This window comes from Capricornis sumatraensis, chromosome 23 (genome assembly GCF_032405125.1).
Source record: "Capricornis sumatraensis isolate serow.1 chromosome 23, serow.2, whole genome shotgun sequence".
NCBI lineage: Eukaryota > Metazoa > Chordata > Mammalia > Artiodactyla > Bovidae > Capricornis > Capricornis sumatraensis.
Genome location: NC_091091.1, coordinates 27,725,555 through 27,744,006, shown reverse-complemented (window position 1 = coordinate 27,744,006; position 18,452 = coordinate 27,725,555). Strand labels below are relative to the sequence as shown.

Here is an 18,452-nt window from a genome sequence, read left to right as displayed (position 1 = left end):
TACTAGACTTTTTGAGTTAATGAATTTTCTCTTTTGTTATAGATCACTGTACTTTGTTATAAATCACTGTGTCCTTGCTATGTAAAAATGTAACTTTATCACTATCTTAAGACTAAATAGATCTTTTAAGGAGAACATTGGTGAAGGGTTTTCATTTGTTGGGCTGATGTTTGCTGCTAAATCTCCATATTCCCTGTCCTTATAATGAATATAACTAGCATATAGGATAAATAAGTATTAACCTTTAAGATTGATCATGTTAACTTTAGGTTAAATAAATTCCTTTCTTAGTTGTAACCCACTACACCCTCACTCTATAGGAATGCAACTTTATCTGCTACCTTCAGAGGGTAGCACCTGGTTTAAGAAAAAACACCCTTGGAAAAATAAGTTTTTTGGTTATCAGAAAGAAAGGGTCATAAAATGTCAGCAGGTCTCATGGCCAGAAGATGATGTAAAACCCCTAAGACCTTTTTTTATACATTTATGTGAAGCACCTGATTTTGAGAAAGGTCAGGACTGCTGACCCCTGTGTGACTCTGTATTCATCCCTATGTATAACAAAAGGTATATAAGCAAACCTAAAAAATAAAGAAATCGGATCAGTTTCTGGAAAGACTGATTCCCCCATGTCGTTTCTTTCTTGCTCCCCGTTTTTCTGGCTGAATTCCCATCTGGAGCGTGGGTGCCCGCCACGTCTACTTACTTGCCCCGGCTTTTAAGTTCCATGCGAGAAGGAGCCCAAGGAGGGACACCTTCCGATATTCAAGTGGCGCCGGTGGCCCAACGTAGATGGTGCAAATTCCTTGTCTTGGGGTTTTATTGGTATCCCACATAAAGCAAGTTATTCAGCCTCTTTTTCTCCACTAATATTTCCTATTATTTTCTGGCTGAATTCCCATCTGGTGCGTGGGTACTCACCAAGCCTGCTAATTTTGCCTGGGCTTCTAAGATTGGACCGGGGAGGCCTCAGTGCCTCCTCTCCTTCAGGAGAACGGAAAGACGCCTGTGGCCTACATAGATGGTGATTGGTATTCCACGTAAACCAAATTATTCAGTGTCCTTTTCTCCACTAATTTTCCAATCTCTTTCTATATCTGTAATTAAATAAGTTTTTTCCTAGGATGCTGATTCCGTCCCCAGCTTCAAATTACCCTGGATCCACCGGGGCTGGACCCCGGCAGGGTATGTGCTCTTTTTTTATTTTCTCTTGCTTGATGTGTTCAAACAAAAATTTGGAGGTTTCGCCCTTTGTATTCTCTTATGGAACATAATTTCTCTGGGTCAGACTGTCTCCAGCAGCAAATTAGTCAGGTTTCCATTCCTTTACACTCATTTTCTGCCTTCTGGTCTGAAGTTCTCTGTCTGTAACAAATATGAAAATAAAGGAGAATTGAAGTTCTCTCCTCTTCTTGTTTCCCATTAATACCGTCCCTTCAGTCCGAATCAGGATCTTTACACCTTCCTCTCATTGAATTTACGGTGGGCACAAATACACACCTCCTGGTATCCCTGGCATATTTTCCTCTTATACTATCATAACTTTAGCCTTCCAAGCACTCTTTCTTAAGATGGTATACAAGTTGTAAGTGTCCTGAAATTTGAGAAAACTCCCATGTATCCTGCTCATGCAAATACCACTTATCTCCTCCTCTGTTCCTTTGTCATTTGCACACATTAATTACATCCACCTTATTCTTCCTTTCCTGACTGTAGAAATTTTCTTGTTTTTATTAATAGTATTGGTTTATTACTATTAATAATAATGCATAAATACACCTTCCATGTTATTATTAAATAAATTACTGATAAGTATACTGATCCCTTTAACTATTTCTCTATAATTCTAAAAATTCCAGAGGTGACTTCCATTATGAATTTCGAATGTACTTTTCCAGTAGCATTTGTTTTACCTTTATATGCATTTTGACTTTGAGCTAGTCAATATAAGATAGATAAATTTGGTATTTTCGTTTAATAGGCTGCAATAAAATAGAGATCTCTCTCATTAATTTTGTGTTCTGGCATGGAACAGTCTCTAAGATACATCGTTGAGTGAAATTAACAAGTTGCTAAAAATACATAGGGTATGCTACCAGTACAGTTTCAAAAGACAAGAAGAAACCTGCCTTAAAAATGCTGTGTGCTCCTCTTTTACCTCCATCCCACATTCTTTGATAATTTAAGGTATTTTTCTCTGTATCTCACTGACACTGTCGTTTCTGTTTCAGGATCAGGCTCATGATCTGGTCCTGTTCCCTGGTGTCTCTCTAGACTTTCTCATTTGCATTCAGAAACAACAAAGACAAAGATGGGGAGGCCCCATAAAAGTGGGGAAATAAGGAGAGAGGAAATTCAACCAATGGAGTAAGAAGTAAAGTCATTACATTAAAAGATGGGAAAGTGGGAAAGAGGAGGGAAACTGTAGAGGAATGGTTTGTCCCAACCAGTTTAGAAGACCGGTTGATGTCTGCAGAGACCCGTGCTTACTTCTAAGCCCTTTCCTTTCTCTTTCACCTTTCCGTTTTCTTTCTACTGAGCACTTTGTGTAACAAAGCCTCACCTCCCCCTGCCCCCCTGAGCTTTATGTATTCCCTCATTCTGAGTCAGACAGCCTATTCTTCACTTTGCTCTCTTTCGTCTGTCTGTCTCTCTCCCCTGCGTTTTGTTATAAATGTCATATAACTTAATGGTCAGACTTCTCATCTGGGGAGTAGGAATGACAAAATGCAGACTGTAAAGAGCTTAAGGGTGTTGGCCATGCTGATCCTTTGTAGCCATTATGCATTTAACAAACTAAGCAGCATTTTCACTTGTCTGCCTCTATTTATTTGTTATCTGTAGTAGCTACCATTATTTCAGTAACTCTGGGAGTTGGTGACGGACAGGGAGGCCTGGCATGCTGCGATTCATGGGGTCGCAAAGAGTCGGACACTGAGCAACTGAACTGACTGACTGACCAGTGTTTCTGGAAAACCAGTGTAACCATGTGGAGATCAGAAAAAAGCAAGCAAGCATGTTTCTCAGGCTTACAGGAGAGGTTAAAATGCCACCTTTAAGATACTTTTTATTTTTTCCTAGCTCATTTCTCCCATAAGATGAGACCTCAGGCCCAGCTGCTTTGTTTAGGAGTGAAAACTATAGCTTTAACTAAGACTTGCCTGATGGTGTTTATCTCTGACAGCCTAACTGTAGTGTTATGTGAAGAGGAAACCCTTGACTACAGAAGAGACCAGAGGGTCCAGCCGCCAATACAGGCCAGCACTTGGCTGCTGCTCCCAGCAGTAGATGGGGCCACTCGCTTTGTTTATGGGAAGCCTGCGGGAACATGAATGCTTCTTCTAAAACAAAAAGGAGGAGGGCAGGTGTCTCTAACTCTCAAGCCTCTGTCTCTCTGCAGATCCCTCCCGACTCCTCCCTTGGCCATTAGCTGCAAATCTGACTCTGAATAAATAGGCGCTATCCCATCATAGTGTTTATTTTTTAATACTTGCTCCGTGGTTATCTCCATCAGTACATTTTGTGGATCCACGACATTTATTGAGTAGTATATTAAGCTGGTATAAACTCAGACAAAATGCCAGGAGAATGATAAATTAGTGACATTTTTGAGTTTCTCTGTAGAAAATGTCTACAAAGGCTGCATTTGGCTGATTGTATTTCAGAAGGCCGATGTTTCACTGCTAACTTCACAGCGCAGTATATCAGAGTGAGCATTTTATTTGCATTCTTGACTATGATAATCCTTAGGTTTTATTCCAAAACGGCTCCTAAATGTGAGCACTGGCTTAAGATACTGGAAGCATAGATGCAGGAGTCTGGCTTGATCTTGTTTGTATCAATACAGCTGAGTCTACTATATCCTGAGGGCTTTCACCTTCCTTGGGCAGAGAGACCTACACATGGATAGATGAGGACACAAGTTATTTGGAGCCATTTATAAACTTATGTGCATAACTTTCTTCAGTGCCATCCTGTGGCTTTTAGGATCAAATACAAAACCTTGACATGATGTTGTTGCTGTTTAGTTGCAAAGTCATGTCCAACTCTTTGCAACCCCATTGACTGTAACCCACCAATCGCCTCTGTCCATGGGATTTCCCAGGCAAGAATACTGGAGTGGATTGCTGTTTCTTTCTCCAGGGGATTTTCCCCACCCATGGATCAAATCCATGTCTCCTGTATCAGCATTGGGTTCTTTACTAGTGAGCCACCAAGGAAGTCCTAACATGATGTACACAGGGCCTAAATTTTCATTTTATCTTCTGTTGATCTACTGTGAAAACTTAGCCATGTTTACTGTTTACATACTAGTAGATACCTCTGTGGATCAACTTCTATCTGACCTGTGGCCTTTTTTAGTTCAGTTCAGTTCAGTTGCTCAGTCGTGTCCGACTCTTGGAGACCCCATGAATCACAGCACGCCAGGCCTCCCTGTCCATCACCATCTCACGGAGTTCACTCAGATTCACATCCATCGAGTCCGTGATGCCATCCAGCCATCTCATCCTCGGTCGTCCCCTTCTCCTCCTGCCTCCAATCCCTCCCAGCATCAGAGTCTTTAACAATGAGTCAACTCTTCACATGAGGTGGCCAAAGTACTGGAGCTTCAGCTTTAGCATGATTCCTTCCAAAGAAATCCCAGGGTGGATCTCCTTCAGAATGGACTGGTTGGATCTCCTTGCAGTCCAAGGGACCCTCAAGAGTCTTCTCCAACACCACAGTTCAAAAGCATCAATTCTTCAGCACTCAGCCTTCTTCACAGTCCAACTCTCACATCCATACATGACCACAGGAAAAACCATAGCCTTGACTAGATGGACCTTAGTCGGCAAAGTAATGTCTCTGCTTTTGAATATGCTATCTAGGTTGGTCATAACTTTTCTTCCAAGGAGTAAGCGTCTTTTAATTTCATGGCTGCAATCACCATCTGCAGTGAGTTTGGAGCCCCAAAAAATAAAGTCTGACACTGTTTCCACTGTTTCCCCATCTATTTGCCATGAAGTGATGGGACCAGATGCCATGATCTTAGTTTTATGAATGTTGAGCTTTAAGTCAACTTTTTCACTCTTCTCTTTCACTTTCATCAAGAGGCTTTTTAGCTCCTCTTCACTTTCTGCCATAAGGGTGGTGTCATCTGCATATCTGAGGTTATTGATATTTCTCCCGGCAATCTGGATTCCAGCTTGTGCTTCTTCCAGTCCAGCATTTCTCATGATGTACTCTGCATATAAGTTAAATAAGCAGGGTGACAATATACAGCCTTGACATACTCCTTTTCCTATTTGGAACCAGTCTGTTGTTCCATGTCCAGTTCTAACTGTTGCTTCCTAACCTGCATACACATTTCTCAGGAGGCAGGTTAGGTGGTCTGGCATCCCATCTCTTTCAGAATTTTCCACAGTTTATTGTGATCCACACAGTCAAAGGCTTTGGCATAGCCAATAAAGCAGAAATAGATGTTTTTCTGGAACTCTCTTGCTTTTTCCATGATCCAGCAGATGTTGGCAATTTGATCTCTGGTTCCTCTGCCTTTTCTAAAACCAGCTTGAACATCAGGGAGTTCACAGTTCACGTATTGCTGAAGTCTGGCTTGGAGAATTTTGAGCACTACTTTACTAGCATGTGAGGTGAGTGCAATTGTGTGGTAGTTTGAGCATTCTTTGGCATTGCCTTTCTTTTGGACTGGAATGAAAACTGACCTTTTCCAGTCCTGTGGCCACTGCTGAGTTTTCCAAATTTGCTGGCATATTGAGTGCAGCACTTTCACAGCATCATCTTTCAGGATTTGAAACAGCTCAACTGGAATTCCATCACCTCCTCTAGCTTTGTTCGTAGTGATGCTTTCTAAGGCCCACTTGACTTCACATTCCAAGATGTCTGGCTCTAGATTAGTGATCACATCATCATGATTATCTGGGTGGTGAAGATCTTTTTTGTACAGTCTTCCGTGTATTCTTGCCATCTCTTCTTAATATCTTCTGCTTCTGTTAGGTCCATACCATTTCTGTCCTTTATCGAGCCCATCTTTGGATGAAATGTTCCCTTTGTATCTCTAATTTTCTTGAAGAAAAGAAGTGGCATTTTTACTTGATATTTGTCTCTAAGGAGAATGCTCTGCCACTCCCTCTAGCCATTGATCATATCATTACATATCCATGAAAATTCAGTCTATTTTACTCTAAAGGTTTATGGAACATTCTCCTGCAGACATTTCTCCTATGTCTTCAAATACCAACTTGAATATTAGAACTCTTGTCTAACTGGATTACTGTCTCTGCCATAGCTGTATGTAAAGCTAGGGAATCTGTAGCCCTTGTTCTTACCACAAAAGAGGACATTGGAATATTTCACTAAATAAATAAGAGAATTCATTCATTCATTTGGTTGATCTCTGGGCTACTGACTCTTTCATTTTTTCTGTTGACTCATGATGAGAAATCATTTCTGTTAATGAGGTACCCATGATAACCTAAGAAGCTTTTATTACCAACATGAATTTTAATTTTCACATGAGGATTAATATCCCCCATCTATCTACACATTATTGCTGTGAGCCAGGAATCTCTTAAGTGCTTTAAATGTATATTCTAGGAAAATTTATTTTAGTCTCATTTTATCCTTAAAAAATAAAAGCACAGAGATGTTAAGTAACTGAATGTCAAACATGCAGATAAACTGAGAAATGCTGATATGGCTTGCTGTGTACTTCATTATTCAAAAGCAGTTGGTAAACATTTATTGAATATCTATGTATGGCATGCATGGTACCTAGCACAGTTTGAGCTTGTCTGTCAGTAAGAGCAAATGAGTCACCACTTGAAACATGGCCTAATCTGTGCTATGCAAAAGAATGTGCTAAGTTCTGGATGTCTCAGAAGGGATAACCATCTTAGTTTAAGTGGCATCCCCACTGGGGAAATAGTTTCCAACTTCATTCAAGTGCAGCAGAGCCACAAACCATAAGAGTTAAGAAGGCAGAAGAAGGGTAAGAGGTCATTCCAGGCAGAGGTGCCGATATGTGCAAAGCACGCATGAAGATATTCCTTAACTTCATTGAAATTCAGCTCCAGAAGAGAATTCATTTTCCCAATTAGACATAAAGACAATATAAAATTATATAAGATATAGCCACCTACTGTCTTTTTATGTAATTAAAGGACCCTGCACCAATATTTTTCATCTCATTTTCATAGAGAGATTCTTTCAGAGTCCCAGAATTGAACAACCCAATATAATATTGGATATTATAGTAAATATTGACCAGTGTAAACATGTCTATATATCTGTTGAGGAAATATTCTTCTCTATGCTCTGGTAAGCACAGAGAAAGTAGTGATAAAAACAGAGCACCTGCCTTTTGGGAGCTCAGTGAAGTAAGAGAAGCAGTTATGCAAAGAGATCCAGCAAATCATTATGAACCATGATGGGGATGGTGCAGGGCAATCTGGAAGCATAAAGCAAAGCGGCCCAAACCTTTGTGCTTAATACCTGAAATCAGAGTTACTAACATGATTGGGTAGAGATTCTTAATGCCATTTTTGAAATCTCACTTCAAATATGAGATCATCAAGAGAATATTTTGAATTAAAATGACTGTTTATGCTGGTTTTCTCTGACTTCTTATTTTTTTAGTTGTTTTTTTTGGGGGGGTTTAATTGACAAATAGACTTGTGATATGCTTCATGTACAATGTGATGATTTGATACACATATACATTATGAAAGGATTTCCATAATTGAGTTAACATTAATTACCACACATGTTTATCTTTTGTGTGTGTGATGTGTAAGAACACTTAAATTCTACTATCTTAGCAAACTGCAATTGTATAATACATTGTTCTTCATTATAGTCACCGTGTTATACATTAGGTCCTCAGACCTTATTCATCTTTTAACTGAAAGGTTGTGCATTTTTATCATTTTCTCCCCATTCTTCCATCCCCCAAAGTCTGTGGCAACCACCTGTCATTATTGTCATCATTGTCATCAGCATCATCATTAAGCCCAACAACTGGTCTTAAAACATACAGAAAACCATTCAATTCTACAGCTCCAACTAAAATGCATAAATGAGCTAGAAAATGATATTTTGCAGGTCATCTGCAGTGATGTGTTTCCACAAGGGTCTGGTCAATGACAGCACCATTAAAACCAGCACCTCTGTGAACATGTAACATTGTTTGGCTTCCGCTCTTGAGAACTCACCAGTGCCACAAAGTAAAAGCAACAGTAATTCTTTATCATCTGTGACTGCAGATCTAAGAGGCACCCTTAGGCTTCCAGGAAAAAGGACGAGCACATCAGCAAATAAAACCTGTGGTCTGACTTTAAAGTTTTATTTTGTTACTGCAGTTTTACTATACCTGGGAATATCTTAGGCGAGGTAAGGAAGTTGGTAGCCACGGTAGATTTTGGAGAGACAAAGGACTCTGTTTTGTCCCAGTCTCTTTTCATTAGTTAATAAGAGGAACGTGTCACTTGAAACAACAGCTTCTGCCTTTAGAGATAATAAAAGATCTTAAGAGATTTTGATTTGAGGTCACGAGCACAGGGAAAGATGAAACTAGATACAGAATAATCATTTTGCCTCCTGTTGACACTAACCACAAGCCAAGCAGGTTATTTAGTTTGCAGGGGAGTGCACCACTGTTTATGGGATGCCAGCATCATAGATGTTGGTCATTTCAAGGAAGAAACTTGCAGCAATTAAGGAGGGAAGTGACGAGCATGTTACTACCTAGTAGTAATTTACAAAAACCAGTTACCTGCTGAGCTTTCTGGTTTGAGGGTTGTTGGGAGCTTGTCTTTATTTTTAGTGCTCATGACTGTGGTCTCATCAGTAGAGGTTGAGTGAACCCAATCAATGCTTCACTTTGGGCAGTGGAGTGCTATCAACCATAGACAAGCAGTCACTACCGTGGATGACTGAAACGATGGTGAAAGTGTCACACCTTCCCATGTTCAGATTCTAACCAGGCGAAATGACCAAGTGCATGTCCTCTGTGTCTTTGGGGGGAATTATAAAACCCTTGCTGGGACCATTCTGCCTCCTGGGAGAAGAAAAATACAGAATTTAATTTTTCAGGCATAGGCTCTGAGTTTTAGGCTATGTGTCAATCAAAGAAAAGTTACCGACAGTGATAATAGGGCCTTAGGAGACTCCTTAAGATGAACAGAGACTAATCAGGCTAAGCTTCAGACTCGGAGTTGGAAGATAAGGTCAAATGAGAAGTGTTCTGGGGATGCCCATAGGATAGTGATTAATTTACTTACTTAGAAGAGCTCACAGACCATCATACACTCTCCCTATCTTCCTCCTCCCTTACCTTCCCCCCATTCCTTCTTTCAGTGTTTGAATATCTATTATGTTAGAGCTCAGGCTCTATTTTATTCATTTATACATATGAATATAAAGTGTTTGAAGCAAAACTCCTCCATGGCTCTCAGTTTGATGTAGGGGGGTGGGTGCTTTTACACAGGGAAAGACAAAAATAACTCTAGCACACTGTTATAGGGTTTATATTTTAAAAAAGAAATATTTGTGGTAGGAAGAGAAAAATTTTCCTGGTGTAACTGGGAACTAGGTAATGGAGGAAGTGACATTTCAGATGTGCCTTAGAATAAGAGTCAAGAAAGACGAGGTGAACCTGGAAAAAAGCCTTTCATGCTGGAGAGGAAAGCACACAGAGGCTCACAGAGGCTAAGGAAGGGCAAGAGACACTTTCAGAAGTGGCCCGTCTTCCCCTGTAGCAGGAGGTGACAGCAGAAGCGAGATTCACCTAGGGTACCACACTGAGTCCTGAATGTTTTCACCATTTACATTTTCCCACATGAATTTGATGGTGGAGCTGAGGGGCTCAAAGGAGGCAAAAGGAGACCGGTTTTAAGGCATGTTACCACCTTCCACTTGGAAATGAAACAAATAAATGAAAGTTGTGCAAGTCCTGATAAAATTATAGACAATCCCAAGGTTAATTAATCTTGTTGAATGAAAGTCTTATGAGATGGAGTATGATGGCCCATATTACTTATGTAACAGAATAATTATTTTCTATTTAATATGGCTCACTGCAAGATAAGACTAAATAATATGTGCCTCCAAGGCATTTTAAATGGACTTGTCTTTTACTTACATTTGTGGCATCCAGCACACATCAGAAAGCAAATGCACCTGCATTTCCCCCTCAAACTGGTTCAAAAACACAGAGAATGGTCACCCTGCACTGTTCTGTCCACTACATTTGTTGGGTCACATGGTCTGTTCATAGGATAGTAATAGATAGTTCTGCACATTTCAAATAAAAGTATTAATTAGATCGGTTTGCCATGTAGATCACTGCTCAAGTCATCCAGCTAAAGCAGCTTGCCTGGCATCTGCCGGCTAAGTCTTGAAAGTTTAATATACTGTCAGTGAGATTGTTGCATATGACATATGTGGGACTTATTTGCAAATCTGAGATAATAACACACAATACCCTTGCCAGAGTTAAGCCTGGCCTCCATCAAATAAAGGTTTCATTATCAGCTTTATTTGAAGTGGAAATTTTACTGTCAGGCTCTATCCATAAATACAGTAGATGTATCCCAAGGGTCGTGGCTTTAAAGTCCTGTGGATGTTAGTATAATAGTTTGTGGGGCTCAGCTGAGTTTCTCTGGGGCATGTGGGGTTTCATTAATGTTGATATTTCTCCATCATTTAGGTCTGTGATGGGGTCGAACAAGGATCCGGACCTTGTGCATCTAGAGGCCAGAACAGTGGATGGTCGTAAGTAAAGCCACTTTTCCATGAGGCTCATAGTAATAATTTGTTTTCTGGATCTGCCATGAATTACATCTGTGTTAAGGGAAATCACAGTGGCACTAATCTAAGTCATTTGGACCTGAGGACTTTTTTTGTTTAGTAATCTAGAGTTGTCTTGATAATTGTCTACATCTCTCGTCCAATCAGGGGGTTTTTCTTTGCAGGTGATGAGAAAATCCCCCAATCCCTTATTGCTAAAGTAAACATGTATTATTATTGTGTTCAGTTCAGTTCAGTTCAGTCGCTCAGTTGTGTCCAACTCTTTGTGACCCCATTGACTGCAGTACGTCAGGCTTCCCTGTCCATCACCAACTTTCGGAGCTTACTCAAACTCATGTCCATAGAGTTGGTGATGCCACCCAACCATCTCATCCTCTGTCGTCCCCTTGTTACTGCTGCTCTTCTGATGTGATTTTTTCCACCAGTTTCCTTGTTTGATTAGATATCATCCAGGCAATACCTCACGGTCTAGTGGGAGATTCACAGAATACTTGGTTTGTAGGAAAGAATCAAGCAGCAGAAGGGAAAAGTCAGTTGGTAGCTCTGAACGCCCCTGGTTAGATTGGCTGAGTGAAGGATTGTGTTTCCTGACTTTAGCACTCGATGTGGAGGGAGTTGAAGATTCACAATCCAAACACATGTCTGTATGGCCCACAAGTTCACTCTCTTGTGTGACCTTGAAAGTCTTTATGCCTCTGTTTCTTCACTGTGAATTGAAGAAGTTACTAACAGTGATTCCTTCCGTAGCTAATATTTACTGAGCACTTGCCCTATACTAAGAATTATGCTAAGGGATTTCTATACTTTATCACAACTATCTTCACAACTTATATGTGGTTCCCATTTTATGGATGAAGCAATCAAGGCATAGAAAGTTTAAGTAATATGGTTAAATGACGTGGATTTCCTTCCCCTTCTTTGGTCCTGAGGATCTCCAGAAGGGCTGAGCATTTCAAAGGGTACTACTAGGCCCAAGATGGGTGCTGCAGGTGAAAGAGTAAGGGGGGAACTATAGAGAAGGAAAAAAGGATGAGAGAGAAAAGGCAAGTGAAAAGGAAGAGGTCTCCAGTGTAGAGAAGAGGAAGAGAATGGATTCTCCAGTCACCATGGAGCCAGAAGGCTGGTGGAGGTTGTCCAGCACTGAGCAGAGGGCTATAATCCAATTTTGGAGATCTTCCCTCCTTCAAAACTACCCCTCACAGTTCACAGACACTAACATCACTGACACTGAGCCTGTCTACATGCCGTCCACTCTTCTGATGCAAAGGCAGATGATACCCATGGCTTACCAGCTCACAGCTGAAAGCAGCTGGTCACCGCAGCATCCACACTCTCCAGAAACCACACCTTCTCCATCACTGTGCACTCACAGGGAGATCATTTCATCTCCAGAGATTTCTTTCCCTGTGTAAGGGATGAATATATATCCTTTGGCTGAATTAGTTGGGGGACAGATCAGGGTCCAAGCTGGCCATCTCCTTTCTCCTTATAAACTCAGGAAGGGCTGCGATATATAATGTTCCCAGATTGTACCTGACACAGAATAACCTCAGCAATTTAGAGCTGCTTCCTCTCCTCTTTTAAAGTGGCCTCTCTGGTGGTGACCAGAGCTGAATGTTACCTTGGATTCCAAGGTTCAGTTTTCAGTACACAGTAGTCAGAGCTGCCTTTTCTGAGGTCAGAAGTTACAGTGTCATCTGTCCATTTTCTCTGTCTCATTTCACTCTGGGCCCTCCTAACCTGGGGGTCTGTGGGTTTGCTTTTAATTCTTAGACCTGCAAGGTCTATCTCCCTATAAGGCTCCAATACCTGGTGTTTCCTCTCCTTGAAATTCATTTTGTCCCTCTTCCCTGACCAATTCAGTATAACTCATCACTGGGAATCATCCAGGTATCCAGTTAAACATCCATTTTTTTATAACTTTTAATTCTGAAATAATTTTAAACTCACATGAAGTGAAAGTTCGTCAGTCATGTCTGACTGTTTGCAACCACATAGACTGTAGCCCTCCAGGCTCCTCTGTCCATGGAATTCTCCAGGCAAGAATACCGGAGTGGTAATACCGGAGCCTTTGCCTTCTCCAGGGGATCTTCCTGACCCAGGGATTGAACCTAGGTCTCCTGAATTGCAGGCAGATTCTTTACCATCTGAGCCAAAAGGGAAGCCCTTTAGACTCACATAGAAGTTACACACACACACACACACACACACACACACACACATACACATACACATACACACAAATAGTAGAGTTCCCTCAAATCCTCCACCCAGCTTCCTCCAATGATAACATCTAATATAACCACAGAATTATATCAAACCAGAGAAAGCATCCCTGGTTTCTTAAGACTTCTTAAGGAAGTTTTTCTTGAACTTCTAATCTAAATTCGTTTATTTTGTGTTTGCTTTCATCCAACTCCATTATGTATCTTTATGGTGCTCATCTTAGCTTGAAATTACACATTCCATTTACATGGTTATTTGATAACTTTTCCTCTCCACCAGCTTGTAAGTAAGTTCTGTGAATACAGGAGTCAAGCATACCTTTGCTTGATAGTGCGTCTCCAGCACACTCCACAGGGGCTCCATGTAGAGAGAGCTTACTGAATGAACGAATACGTAGTTGACCAATTTTCAGTCAACTGGCTACCTAAACTCACTTACAGGTTTTATGAAAAATCTAGTGCCCTGCGTCTCAAACTTGAGCATGCATACAACCCACCTAGGGATCTGGTTAAAAATGTGGATTCTGATTCAGTAAGGGCCCAAGAGTCTGCAGGTGAAGCTGCTGCCAACGGTGTGTGGAACACGCTTAAAGTAACAAAGTCTCACAATGAAAAACTAATGAAAGAGCTTTAGGGTCTGTCTCCCATGACCACACTCCTTGTTTAGAAAGCTCTGGATGAAATTGGTAGCATCCCAGTTTGCTTCTGTTTTCCAGCTTTGGGGGATTCGGCTGCTTTCTGGCTTGTGGCATCTAATGCTCTCACCCCATATCCTAAAAGCAACAAGACAGTCACTTTCCTTGATTGGCACGTTTTCTCTCACCCAGCAACATTTCTGTGCTCCTTGCAGGCATGGAGGCTGATAATGCCAAACTGTCCTCTCAGGCTCAGCTTTCACAAGGGATGAAATACATCAGTTCTAATTTTATTTATTTATTGTACTTTTTTTTTTTTTTTTGCAAAGGCAGCATCTTAAGAAACTATCCAAGAGTGAAAATTCAATGTAGGGATTTAATTTGAAACGTTATCCCTATCAAAACAAAAGAGGAGAAAAAACACAAAACCTACCATTGAAATAAAGGATATAAGCATAATACCTGACCTGACTCAGTGTAAAAAGGAGATTTCTTTTTTTTTTGTATCATCTTCCCTCTGTCTGTCTGTGTCTCTCCGAGAGAGTCAGTAACCATGGCTTCAGATCAAAGAAATAGAGAGGAGGAGGAAAGAAAGAGAGAAAACAGAGAGGTCCAAGTACCAAACTGTTAGTAAAAATAACTGAGCGTGTATTTATCAGAATCAGACTCCAGGCTAGTCGGTTGCTCCCAGAAATCCAGTATCTATGTTATCTCTCTCTCCACATTCTGGGATTGGGTTTCCTCTTTTGTTTCTCCATACTTTCTTACTGTTTAGTATATGAAATCCATCATTTGTATTCGGGGTCATACATCTAGTAGAACATATGCCCAAGTAATACAATTTTTAAAAGGTTTGTAGCAAGTTTTTTTTTTTTTCTGATTTTAATGGGTTTAGGAATTTTGTCACCAATTCACTGAAACATGTGACACACAGCAAAATCCCTCCTTATTTTGCTCATCACCCTGGGATGGATGGCAAATGCTTATCTGAGCTTGCTGTTGGAAGTTTAGTTTTAGTCTTATTTCAGATCTCCCTAGATTACATTTTATAATTAATTTCTGTTTCAATTGAAATCTCCGTATTTGAGGGGAGATGAGCTCTGGAAAGCTTTTGCTCTCTGAGGGTCTGTGACCAACATAGATGTTTCTTGCTGACTATGCTCTGAAATCTGGATGTTTTGTAGTTTACACCCGTGACAAGGATGTTATTCTTTCTTGTACTACCTCTCTGCCTTGGGAGGCAAGCTGAAGAGAGCAACCTCAATTACAGTCAATCATGGGTTGTATTATTGGAAAATTCTGAACATATTTATTGTACTTGGCATTTGTTATTGGCCCCTGCATTCAACTGTGGACAAACTGATATATTGTCATCCTGGAAACAAAGATTTTACTGTTTAAATACCATGTGTGTGAGGGAGAGAGAGAGAAAATGTGCACACACATATGGATGGCATGTACCTAATACATTAAAACTGCTACCCAGAATATGAAAATTGTAAAAAGGAAACATACATTCTATTGATTTACCTAATATAGATAGGTGTGTGTGTAAATGTAATGTATATAATGAGAAAATGTTGACCAAACTGTTAGATTGAAATCTTGAAAGGTCACATCTTATTTAATCTTGGTTCTGTGTATAAAGCATACCTCAGAGCATGGTACATTTAACATATATTGACTTAATGAAAATCTCCTTGTCACTGTATGGGCAGGTCTTCATAAAGAAGGGGCTGTAACCATAGGGTGTCTAGTCCCATAGGTCTAATGGATGAGATGAGCATGAGAAACTCACAACTTCCTGAAATCCTGTGCCACATTGTATGTATGCATAATCTGGGGGTAAAGAGCAAAACTTTTATCACAATTCTTTGCATGATAATTATCCATGGGTCTATAGTCTTATATTTGTGCTTGTCTATAGACATTGTCTTGTAAGAGAACCTGCCATACCAAGTTTGAGCTTTATTGCTTCTCCATTTTATTTCTGGAATGAAAGACCTGGCCAGTGACCTGAATGTTTTCTGTACCCATGATGATCCATGCCAGCAGGGACAGGGGACGGGGGACAATTACTGGTCTCCTTGTCTATTTACATGAGTCACTAACCTTGTAACAGCTTGCCATAGGACTAATCTCCTTCACTGAGGAAAAACAACCTTAGCCCTTTAATGAACTGTGAAAATGACTGCCCCCAAACTCTGAAATGAAACTCAAACCAGTATCTTATAAGCTGAGATAAAAATCAAAGGAAACTCACAACTTTGTATAACCACTATCCCACTAATTCCGGCTATAGGTGAGAACTGGATATCTCATTTCAACTTTTTTGTTTTCCACCCCTCTGATCAAATTTCCATATTGAACGTCTTGCATGTCAACACCTGGATCAGGGACCCCTGCTGAGACACTGTGGGAAGTTGACAGAGACCTCAGTTCTCATCAGTCCCCAGTGTATTAGCAATGAAGTGGTTTGAGGTTATACTATAAGCGTCAATCACCTTTATACCAACAGAAGTAGCAACACTGACGATAACAAGGAGAAGCAGTACTCCACTGTATCAAGTGAAAAGTAGGTCCACTTTCTGACTGTCATTCCCATTCCCTAAAGTTGGTATTTTTAAAAAAGTATGTCTTCTATTGTTGTTGGAAATTTAGTTTTAGTCTCATTTCAGATCTCCCTAGGTTACATTTTCTAATTAATTTCTGTTGTAATTGAAATCTCCATATTTGAGGGGAGATGAGCTCTGGAAAACTTTTGCTCTGTGAGGGTCTGTGACTGACATAGACATTTCTTGCTGACTGTGCTCTGCAATCTGGATTCCATAATTTTTTTGACTTATACAGAGAAATGTATGTGTATACATACATACACACTCACAAATATTCATTTTATAAAACTCTTATGCCAAATTTGGTCTGGGCAAATTCAATAGCAAGTTAAAAATCTTTCCATATACTATATATACGTTTAGCAGTCCTGAATATTCACTGGAAGGACGGATGCTGAAGCTGAAACTCCAATACTTTGGCCACCTGATGCGAAGAACTGACTCATTTGAAAAGACCCTGATGCTGGGAAAGATTGAGAGCAAGAGGAGAAGCAGATGACAGAGGATAAGATGGCTGGATGACATCACCGACCCAATGGACATGAGTTTGAGTAAACTCTGAGAGTTGGTGATGGACAGGGAGGCCTGGCGTGCTGCAGCCCATGGGAGTGCAAAGATTCGGACACAACTGAGCGACTGAACTGAACTGAACTGAACTGAACTGAACTGACTGAGCCACTTAATGACTAATCACAACATAGGCACTCCATTATACAATCAACTATAATTTTGTTAATCACTATCCCTGATGACTCAGATGGTTAGGAATCTGCCTGCAATGCAGGAGACCTGGTTTCCGTCCCTGGGTCAGGAAGATCCCATGGAGAAGGGAATGGCTAGCCATTCCAGTATTCTTGCCTGGATAATTCCAAGGACAGTGGAGCCTGGAAGGCTACAGTCCATGGGGTCTCAAAGAGTCAGTCATGACTGAGTGACTAACACTTCCCCACATCTCTAATAGACATATAGATGTTTGGCTATTTCAAACAGTGTTGATACATACATGTACACACATGTTACTTACTTGGTTGGTAAGCATTCAGACAAGTATAGGGAGCAAGTACTGCTCAGAGAAAAATTACCAAAGGGAAATTCTTAGGCCTGAGAGTGTATGCATTTTTAATTTTCATAGACATTGTCACAATACTCTCTGAAATAGTTGCATCATTGCATACTCTCTGAATATGAGAATGCCTATGTTTACAAGCCCTCAGTAGTCCAGGATATTATGAAAGATGTTTTAAACATAGCCCATCTGATGAGCAAAAATGTGGCATATCCTTATTGTTTCTGTTTGCATTTATTTAATTAAGAGTGAGGTATTATATTTACCTAATTATTTGCATTTCCTTTTCAATGACCCTTCCCAAGGTATCAGATCTTTTTAATGTTCTTTCCAGAGAAGATCAAAATTTTTGCATTTTATTCAAATCTAAAAAATACCAAACTTGCTACCAGAGTCCCAACAACACTAGTACACCAATTGGCATTAATAGACCCCATGTTTCATAGCCTTCTTTTACCTTCTTAAAAAGTTAAGGTATTAATCGCTTTTAGGCTTTTAGGGTAGGGCTGGGGAGCAGGTTAGAAGTTTCCACTAATGGTCAGCTTTATATACTGATAGCTCTCCATCAGTGGAGCCGAATCCGGCCTCTATACCCTGATACTGAATTAAATCTTAGAGACAAGAGTTTGGGGCCTAGTAGAAAAGAATAGATAGCTGTGTTGCTTTGCAGGCAAAAGGGGCCACAACAAGCTAATGCCCTCAAAATTGTATGTCCTCACCTGGAGGTGGGTAGTGAATAGTTTTATAGTAATGCTTCCAAGAGGGTGTGGCCATGATCAGCAGGTGGACATTCTTCTGATTGGTTTGGTGGTAAGGTAAGTGGAAGTCAGCATCATCAACCATCTAGTTCCAATGGGTCTCGGGTCTGTGTGCTTGTGGGCAGCATACAGTTAGTTTCTCCCACCTGGTGAGGGTTTCAGTATCTGCAAGACAGCTGGAAGATATTGTTTTGCATATCAGTGGAGGAACCTTCCCTCAGGAACCTTCCCTGAGGCTGCACTATTGTTTCTAGACTGTTCATCTCCAGTCCCAGCATCCCCCGCCCTTCCCTAATTAGCAACTGTTTGAACCTCCTGTTGGAACTCAGTGGAGGTCTTGGAGACTG

General features: G+C 40.5%; 1 protein-coding gene across 4 annotated transcripts in view; it reads left to right on the top strand.

Moving 5' to 3' along the window:
- SORCS1 (sortilin related VPS10 domain containing receptor 1) overlaps positions 1–18,452 on the top strand; it is a 576,311-nt gene that overhangs the window by 408,308 nt on the left and 149,551 nt on the right. For all 4 annotated transcript variants that reach the window (XM_068961506.1, XM_068961507.1, XM_068961509.1 and 1 more), the window contains exon 6: positions 10,706–10,770. In XM_068961506.1, coding sequence (XP_068817607.1) covers positions 10,706–10,770 — 65 coding nt within the window. The remainder of the gene's footprint in view (positions 1–10,705; positions 10,771–18,452) is intronic.